We start from the raw sequence: 10,083 nt of genomic DNA on the forward strand, positions 1-10,083 counted from the left end.
AATTTTTACTTGTTTTTAAATGTTTTTAAGTGTTCAAAACCCAAATGAGCTGCATCGATTGACTTGATCTGATTTTCTGTATTTGAACTTCCTGGAAATGAAATAAAAATGTCAGTCTTATAAATTTAAATTGTTGTTATATTTTTTTCAGAAGAGTTAGTGTAATTTTTCAGACTTATGCCATTTGGCCCAATACCATATAATGCAGTAACATGGCAAAAATTATGTGACTCATTAAGAAAGCTGGAGTAATCGACTGAAAAATGTAGTATGAAGAAGTTCTTAAAAACAGCAGCGCTCTTCAGAAATTTTTACATCACAGAACTGGAGATTCCTCAGTAAGCACAGCTACATGACATCATGCTGCTTAACTGATGATTGTTATCTGAATGGCAGCATATGTTCTAGTAAAAATCTCGCTGAGAGGCAATTTAACATCTGTATAACAAGAGGTAAGTTTCAAAAGTGTTGATTGAGATCACCTTTTCTTTCTAGAAATGCCTTAAGATTTTATGACCCAGTAATATCTGATTCCCACCTTAGACAGGACGTAAGTGCAGTCTCCATGGTGATCGTAGTTTTTTTTATCATATGTGGAAATGTGTGAACCCCCCACTACTGAACATGTTCCTGGGCACGAGGTGTCTTGGCAACTCCACTTGCCTCCAGTACAGGTACTGGAAAAGAGTGAGAGAAGTTAGCTGAAATCAGTGTCAGTGGTGCAGAATAAAAGGAATTACAGCGATGTTAGATTCAATTATTTTGCTACTGTTTTTCCCCTCAACCTATAGTTTGACACACAGGTTTAAGACTTTCCAAAACATTGTGAACATGTGATGCAAAGCATTAAAAGAAATTACTCTGGCATCCATTTGCTTTGCTTATTTGTTTTTGCTGGAGATGAATGCTTCAGCAACAGGGATTGGATGAGTAATTGCTTGGTTTTTTTCAGACAACTAAAAGCATGATGACAAATTAAAATCTCTCCTGTTTTGTTATATGAATGTACCAGAAACTAACAGAAATGTAGTTTCCCATCTCTTCCTGATTCAAAGCATGTCTACTTTCTAAGGTGATGTTGTAGTGCACAGGTGCAGGACTAATAATTGTGAAATCGAGGTTGTATTGTGTCATTTCTTGCTTTTTTCCAGAGAAATTAAATATTTGCAAATACATTTATGACTGCCACATCATTCCCCTTAGAGAAGTCTAAATGTTTGAACAAAATAAAGAAAGAGGAAGAATTTTAATTGACTGGTGAGAAATCTAAACATCATAAATCCTTTCTTTGATCACCTCGAGTTACAGCGCAAACCTAGTACAGGCTGTTGCTAAATAAAACAAAGAGCATTCTTTAGGGATATTTGGGAACCGTAGTGGTCAGCTAAATACACATATCAATTACCAGTGATGCAATTGCATATAATAAATCATTAAAGTCATTAAATATAGGAGAGGAAATGGTAAGTTAGAAAAGTAATAAAGGTTACCAAGAACGGCACTCGTCTGCAAAAGCAGTTCCTGTAGTGTAGGTTTGGGCATTGTAAACACAGGAGCACTGCTGACTGGGAATGCAGCCAGAATTATTGATGTCATCAAATACAGTCCCTAAATTTTTTAAAAAGACAAAACCAATTAAAAAGGCATTTCCTATACACTATTTTTGTGTGTTATAAATCCTAAATATTGTCTTAGAGACAGATCTGCAGCTGCTTTGAATGAACACACATCTGCTGAGGACAACGGGACTATGCCTGTTTGCATAGTGAACAATGCAAGCTTAGTATTCCTAAGTTCTACCTGTTTTGAAAGAGAGGCTTACTGTAGCACAGGTGGCTTGATGAGAGACGGGTCTTGAACTGTTTGCTTTCCTGCTTTCTGAATATTACATATGTATTGGTAGTTGATTCAGATATCTCTTCTCAGCTGAGATGTGACAAATACTTGTCACTTGCAGCTGTGAAAAATGCAATCATAGGGGACTTAGGCCCCATGAACCTGCCCAAATCCTACAGATAAGATGCTATTCTTTGAAATCAGAGACATGAGTATGAAAGAACTTGCCTGGGGGACAGAAACAACCGTCCATACAGTGTTCTTCACAAAACTGAGATCGTTCTGGATTGGTGCACGTGTCGGCACAGGGAGAGCCGCACTCCTCATACTGCATGTTGTAAGGACACGTCTTGGCTGAAATTTTAAAGGAGGAGAGATTTTTATTTTTAGTCAAAAGTATTTGTAGTTCACTGGATATGAAAATATTTATATTCATTTAAGTTTTTCAGCTAGACAGGAAACCACCCTAAACTGCAGATTGACTGTCAGCTCTCAAAAGCTGCAAATTTAGTCACCTAGATCTGTATTTTGCAGCTGAGATGTACTTTCCATGACTATCTGGTGCTGAACTGACTCAGTGACTGGATTTCTGGGGACAGCAAGATAATGACTCCACAAAGTCAGCAAGGCCTGTGTTTCCACTGAAGACACACTTCTTGTGAATACCTGTATGACTAGTGAAATGCAAGATTTAAATTCTTAAATCTTAATTTTCCTTTTTCGGATACCATCAGAATGGCAAATAGAACCTCAAGGGCTTTTGCTTTGAAGTAAATGCTGGTGGTAATTTCAACAGCTACACTTCATAAACTAGTATGTGTTTAATTCAGCAGAAGTCTCTATAAAGATTACAGTACAATCTCTTCAGTACTAAGCAAGAGGAGATAAATAAGTTCTTGACCAGTCAAACACCCGTGTAGACCTGATCAGTTAATATAAAAAAATTCTGTAGCCACTGTGAGAAAAGGAGAGAAACAGGAGTACAAGCAAGTAAGTACCTCTAATTCTTTCTCCTTCTTTCTTTTTATTTACTTCATTTACATTCTCAAATAAAGTAAAACTTTGACTCTCAATTAGAGGAGTCATGTAAGTGTTTGATAGTGTTTAATACAGTTTGCCTTCAAACCCTTATCTCCTTTGCTGAAGTCTTCATGCTGGAATTTGTACACCAGAACCCTCTGGAGAATACATTCTGGAATAGCTTGTATTTTTTTATGCATTCTCAGCACCGTTTGAGAGCTTGATGTTTGTTAATTACTGAGCATAGAGTAAGGTTATCCCCAGTGAAACTTACGGCACAGTTTTGAGGTTCTCCAGTTCAGAGGCTGCCCACCAGCATGAGCACATTGCCGGGAGTATTCAGCAATAGTGTCACAGATACAGGAAGCGTTTTCAGACTCTTCAGAGAGGCACAAATCATCTTGGCAAGCCATAATGTACTCTCTAACATCAACTAGGTCATTGCACTCTGCAAATGCAGAGCTGGTCAGTGTTTCCTGGCATATGTCATCCTCGGGAGAAAAAATCCAAATTACTTCCAAAAAATAGTAAATATTTTTGTTTCTGTTGTTACGTTGTATAATTATTTTTTTAATAGAATCTTATATCCTTCTTCAAGATGCTATTGCCCAAGGGCTTTTTCTCTTGACCCATTTGAAGCCATAGAAGGGTACAGATAAATCTGACAGAAAAATAAGAGAATTGTCAAAAGATCCTTACCACATTACCAGTGCAATTATCTGGCAGGGTAGATGTGTAGTCTTCACATTGTTCTGTTGGTCCATCCATTTTCTGCAAATTTCCAAACTGCAAGGCTGTCATCTTAATATCTGTACAAAAGAATAATAATGAAATTTGGGGTTTCTTGTTCAATGCAACTACCTATTATCTTTTTCTCCTCTCAAGAATTCTGCTCAAGATTGGCCAAGGCAGCTAGTTGCTTTAAGTCTTTAGATTTGATCATCACATCTTCCAAAGGAAGCACCACCTCACCATCTCTGTTTACCTTGCATAGCACCCTGGAAAACGTAAATGTTAGAAATCAATTCTCAGCCTATTATATCTAAATGTAAACTAGGATTTTCTTTTTTTCCAGAAAAATAGCAAACTATTTTCAGATTACATTGAGCCAAAGCAGGGAAGAGAGAAAAGTATCGACACAGGGAGTTGGACATGGGCAAGAGATTGTTTAGGGAAAAGCTCAGTGTGGGAACAGAGGGAATGATGAAGATAAGATCTTAAAAAAAAATTATGCAATTCATCAGGAAAATATGGCTATACCCATTTTAATATAATTGAAACAGTAAATGTACTGACTAGATGTTACAATTGTCTTTTTGTTTTATTGAATATATTTCTATAATTATTTCTGTAATTATGAAAATCTGACTCATCTCTATGTGGTTAGCCAATTAGGTAAATAAAACTGTGACATACAATAGTTGTTAGCATCAGTACTGATTTTATACTTAAAAGTATTAAAATCACATTATCTGATCTCTGTACTATTACTATTTTTCAAGAGATTGAATCATATGTTCTGGGTAAATCGTTCAACAGGAAAGAGGAATGCTGATGATGTGAAAGAATACCAAAAAAAACCCATGTTGAAGGTCCAGAAACCAATTTTTATTATGCAAAAACTTACTGTTTGAATAGAACTCATTGTAAATTGGTAAGCCATTGAAGTCCCCACAAAGTCCACAGGTCTGATTGGCATATTTCTCATTCAATTCCAGCTAAAATGATGGACAGTAATTTGAGAGAAGTTAGTATAAATATTCTAAAATATATTCAGCACCACTGAAAGCATCTGCAGCTAATGTATCTAAGTATTTTTCTACACATCTCTGCAGTTGCTTTTAGCAATCTAATTCAGACGTGGGAAATAGAATAAAGAGCTGAATTGATTTATGATGCAGAGACAAAGATATTGATGAGAACTAAGGTTTTCACTGTAATATATATATTACTCTTAACCTATATTTCTCCATTCTTTGGAAAGAAAATCAAATCCATAGCAATAATGCAGTCTTAAGAGAGTGAATTTCTACTAGAAAATTATATTTGAAGGGGTAAGTAGGAACTGGAGCAATGCCGATATGTTAATGATATATTGAAAGTTATTTTTCACCCTATTTTAAGCAGAAGACTGCTGTCCACTAGATGTAAATCCATGTCATTGTCTCTAGGACTGTGTGTATGCAAACAGGCAAACCCATCTTTATTAAGAAAGCGTTGTACAATGGTATGAGAAGACAATAATAAACCCCTGAATAGGAAGAGACTGGTCTAATAAAAGATTAGACCTGATCCTTGAAGATGTAGGGAAAATCCAGGAGCAGTTCTTACCAGAATACTGTCATCTTTGTTCCACATTAACGTAATACCCATTTTGCTGACAACTTTCATGTAAATGCTACTTTTCTCTATCGTAATTCCAGATTGGCTGTATGGCAGTTGAACTCTGGAAAAAAGGCAGAAAAAAAAAATGCTAGGTATTTTCTGATTCAGATATTTGATAAAGAGAAAACAAAAAGCAGTTTGTGATATCCAGCATCTGTGGAGATTGTAGAGTAATGCAGTTGTGTGGAAAGAAAAGTGACTAAATAAATAAGATGGTCCAGCACTATCAAGTATGGATCTGAATTTAGATCCAACTTCCCAGGACTTTTCACCCAAATAGTTCTTTTTAGATAATCTTTAATGGAAGAGTTGATTTAGTGTGAAAGGAATTAATAGTAACTAAATCATTATTTATGGTAAAACTCTCAGATTTGTGAAAGAATATTTTTCCTCCTAAGTGCACCTAAGGATTTGGCAAACTTGAAAAAAAGACTGTGGTTATCAAACAAATGCATGAGTAAACTTACTCATTGCTGTTGATGGTGACAATACTCTTTGTTAGTTCAGCAGCTACACCTTCAAGTTTCATGGTGATCTGGTTGATTGTTGGAGCCTTTTCCACCACTATGCGCCTAATCTGGATGTTGAAATCCTCATAGGGAGTGTTGCAGTGGGATGCAAAAACATAATTACAGAGCCCAGGGAAGAAGTATATGTCTCCATCAAAGGTCTTGAAGTGGAAGTTGCCCCATGTGCTGCACACACGGCCATTGTGAGCAGGATTGGAAGCTGTGAATTAAAACTAGTTATTAGAAAAAATGACTTAAATTTCCCAGCCTCAAGCTGGTGAAAATCAACTTGTCCAAGTCTTTTTTTTTTCATTGAGTAGTTTTTGTCTGCCTACTTCCATTTGTTATTTCCTGTCCATCTATCCATTATAAAACTGTATTCATTCGTCACTCATATAACTCTAAAATGGTTATAGATAAGTTCAGCTAGAGCTTTATTAGTTGTCCATATTTCAGCTAAAATAGAATTCAATATTATGTTTTTGAATCAATCTTTGTCTGTTAATAATCCATGACTTCTTTGACCAGTGTGATTCCCTTCTTGTATTAGATTCCTTTGGCTACATGCCCTAAAATTGAAAACTTTTTGAATACATATTATTTTCTTTACTTACGTATTATTACTGGATTTGTCAGCATTGGCGGGATGATGTTCACTTTAGTTTGAACTGTAGCAGAAACTAGGGAAAAGTAGGAAAGAAAACAAAAACTAGTGTAGCCATGTTGAAATTTGCCCCTAAAATTGACCTAGAAATAACTAGAAAATTAATATGCCAGATCCAGTGAAGCCCATGTTAAGCCTGCTTTGTTTTACCTTTGTTTTACACAGGTTATGGATCAGGTTAAAAGTGTGTACTAAAACTGAGTATCAAGGTAGTTATATCGTAAGAAATTGCTATCGACTGTGATGATTACAATTCCTCCCTTTTAATTTTGATCCTTTTGTGAAACTCTGTCTTGTATGAGAAGAAGTAGAAATGCACAGTTCTGCACTTTGGAGGGCTTCAGATACACTGAACAATGCAAAGGGTTAAGCTGTACTAAATCAGCCTGTTACTAGCACAAAAGCATGGTTCATCACATTCTCTTTTTCTAAGGAGAGAATAAAAACTTTAATTATCCCCTTTGCTCTCTGATGGGTATTTTTCTGTTAAGGAACTGAAAACCTTCTTTAAAAGAGGCTTGTTAATACACATTTATCTTTATTTGACATTCCCAGCAATATGGTAAGGACTTTTTGTAGATGTTTTCGTTATTTAGTGGAGATGTATAAATACAAATACAAATACATAGTATAAATGAACGTACTGTTTGATGTCTGCTGAACAACCTCGGTGTCTTTGCTTCCTGTTTCCTGTGGAATTTCAGTCTGGGCTCCTGTGAAAAAGATGTAAGAAGCATATTGAGCACAATATACTGTATCCAAACTTTTAGAGTAAAGGGCCCAAATCCAGCTCTGTAAGACAAAAAGGGAGAATCCTTTAATACATCAGGAAAAAAAAAAAACAAACCAGGCCCCCTGAAAAGGGTAAAATGTGATTATAAAAAGAGACTTTTGTCATGGATTTGTGAGGAGCCTCTTTTGCTTGGTAACAGGGGGAAGGGGTTGCAGTGTCACCCTCATAAAGAATTCTTGGACTTTCCCCTGGCTCTGGGTTTGAACCCACCTCCAGCCCAGCTGGGCCAATCTGGTGCCTCTGCTGTCACTATTTAAGAAGGGAAATTTGCAGTGCGTAGGAGGAGGTGGAAGAGTAGGGCTATGGAGGCAGCCACACAGACCCCGCAGTCAGGAAAAAAAGGAGTGATGCCTGACCAGAGATATCCCTGCAGCACACAGCAAGAGGAAGACCCTAACCCAAAGGAAACAAAGTGGAGTTGCAGCGTTCTACAATGGCCCGTACAGGGCTGCTTGGTGTGTGGAAGACCCTGCACTGGAGTAAGAGAGGACTGGTGAGGAGTCCTTCTCCTCAGGAGTGATATTAATAGGGTGAGACAATTATAATTGGTACTGACAGGGTGAGAAAATTTGATATTGATAAGGTGAGGCAAATGCCTCTGTAAGTCTTAATAATAGGCTGGAATTTTCTCTCACCCAGCCCAGCTACAGGAATCTCAGTAAGCATAGAGTCATAGAGTCTTTGTTTATTCTAGCATGAGAACCTTTGTAACAGAGCAAAAGAGCATATACGTGTATTTTAGTCTGTTAATTTTTCTCAAGGAAACAGCAGGGTCTTTTGTTTACTTAGCAAATACATTATTCCCAAGGAAATTCTAGCTGCATTGGTTTATTTAGCAATTGCACAATCCCATATTGTTGATGTGTCTCAGATGTAAGAATAGAGAATAGTCAAGATAATTTACTATTTGTTAATTTGGGAACCAACCTAATTATTAATATTATTTCTGGATGCACCTAGCTAAGTCTATATCCAGCTTCAAATTCACATCTGCAATTATTGTTACAATCAATTGATATGTTAGTATCTGACCCAAAATGTAAAGTCAGACAACAGGGTATTTGTGGACATGGCATGGGATTGGGCCAATAATCTTTAGTCACTCGGGACATCTGAAAATATTTTCCACAGAGACTGATTCTAACAAAGAGGATTTTGCTTAACAGTAACCAATACTCTTTTCAAAGCACTTTATCAGATTAGCATTACACAGTACAAATAACTTTCCTGTCCAATGAGTGGCTGAAGATGCTTTTGACTAACATTGCAAAACTCTAAATGTGAGACTATACTCTTGGTGATGGTTGTATTTTGCTCTTAAATGAACTTGACAGTATTTTAGTGTTTATTTCACGAACTATAAAGCAGCCTAAAATGATGTTTGAACTTGTCAATATTTTGAAAATTATATGGAAGATAAATTTACATAGGCAATCTGAAGATTTAAAAATATTAGCTGACAGGACAGTAATTACTGTGCATGAATGAGACTGACTTAGCTAGCTTGTACTGATAAAATCACTTCAATTTGAGTGGCTCTATTGACTTAATAAGGCTGTTCATATTAATAAAAACTGTCAAGAACAGCCCTGGTGGATATAAGACTGGTAGGAGAAAAAAAAATACCCCAAACCAAACATACAAAATGATTGATTGCATGTGTGAGAAAAATCTCCCAGTCCTGCTCACATTCAATAATTTCTATAAATATTTTGCAATGCCCAATTAGTTACAGGAAGTCATTGCCATGTGAATATTCCCTTCTAGTCTCTTTTGCAAAAGAAGTTGCAAGAAATCTTGAGGAAGCTGGCATTAGCTCCTCATAGGTGACATGATACTGGAAAAGATTGACCAGTTGTATCATTTAGCAACTGTAAAAGATAGCATTTTAAATTTCATTAAAAATGTAACATTCATAATTTATCCTAATACAAAATGCAACAGGAATAAAACACCTCTGTAAAGCATCAGCAATACTGAAAAACTAGCATTTTAAGAAATGAATAATGATTCTTTGTGATTTGATCTTCAGGGCTACCCTCCAAATGTAGTTACAGAGAGTAGCTTGAGGCAATATTAAATTAAATCAATCCAGTTAATAGACAAACATTACATATCTAATGGAATTTGAAACAAAAGGATATAAATAAATGTTTTTTAAATGTAACCATTTGTTAAGTAAGACAAAAAAATGGGCCGATTTAACTAAGCAGAGTTTTTTTTTCTTTTCCAAATAAAAAAGAAAACTTCTTACCTATCTGACGGATACAGCAAACTGCTAGCAAGAAAACCCATTCTTGTACCTCCATCCCCCTGCCAAACCCCATCTTGAGTGGAGTCTGGCACAAGGATGTTGAGTCTAAAGTTGTTCAGGAGGAGTAGTTCACCTGTGCTCTATCAGTCTTATATAGTAGGTGACTTTGGCTCCAATCCCAGATTGATTCAGAGAGTCTAGAAAGGTGGAGTTTGGGGGATTTTAGCAAACGAACAGGTAAACAGAGGATGCTCTTCCTTCCTTACAAACTGGCCAATGGTATTTGCATTTTGGGAGGAGTATATACATATATGTTTGTACATTTTGTTAAGGTTCACTCTAATAGAAAAACGTAATGTGACTGCAACTAGCCCACAACTTCTCCACAAATAACAGGTCCTGGAACAAATTTAATTTGGTGTTGCTTTGCAGTTATGCATATAGCATGCAAGTAACTATTCCAAATTTTTCAATACTGTACCTGATGCCAGGCAACTCCTTGACAAACAAATCCTGCTAGTTTTTGAAGTCTGAGAAGGTGTGGAGTATTTAATATGTGGGGACCTCGCATTAGGAAGTCACTCTGTGCCTCCTGGGTAACTAAACTTGTGAAAAGAACAGA

The 10,083-nt window shown here is 36.3% G+C and overlaps 1 protein-coding gene across 1 annotated transcript in view; it reads right to left on the minus strand.

The window, feature by feature from the left end:
* LOC104552659 (mucin-5AC) overlaps positions 1-9,516 on the minus strand; it is a 43,819-nt gene extending 34,303 nt beyond the window's left edge. Inside the window, exons 1-11 of the mRNA XM_061999689.1 lie at positions 9,462-9,516; positions 7,059-7,127; positions 6,365-6,430; positions 5,709-5,970; positions 5,188-5,302; positions 4,484-4,574; positions 3,559-3,665; positions 3,131-3,347; positions 2,065-2,190; positions 1,491-1,608; positions 539-677 (exon numbers count right to left, since the gene is read on the minus strand). Coding sequence (XP_061855673.1) covers positions 539-677; positions 1,491-1,608; positions 2,065-2,190; positions 3,131-3,347; positions 3,559-3,665; positions 4,484-4,574; positions 5,188-5,302; positions 5,709-5,970; positions 6,365-6,430; positions 7,059-7,127; positions 9,462-9,516 — 1,365 coding nt within the window. The remainder of the gene's footprint in view (positions 1-538; positions 678-1,490; positions 1,609-2,064; positions 2,191-3,130; positions 3,348-3,558; positions 3,666-4,483; positions 4,575-5,187; positions 5,303-5,708; positions 5,971-6,364; positions 6,431-7,058; positions 7,128-9,461) is intronic.
* Positions 9,517-10,083: the final 567 nt, after the last annotated feature.

The sequence above is a fragment of the Colius striatus genome, chromosome 7 (genome assembly GCF_028858725.1).
Source record: "Colius striatus isolate bColStr4 chromosome 7, bColStr4.1.hap1, whole genome shotgun sequence".
Lineage (NCBI taxonomy): Eukaryota > Metazoa > Chordata > Aves > Coliiformes > Coliidae > Colius > Colius striatus.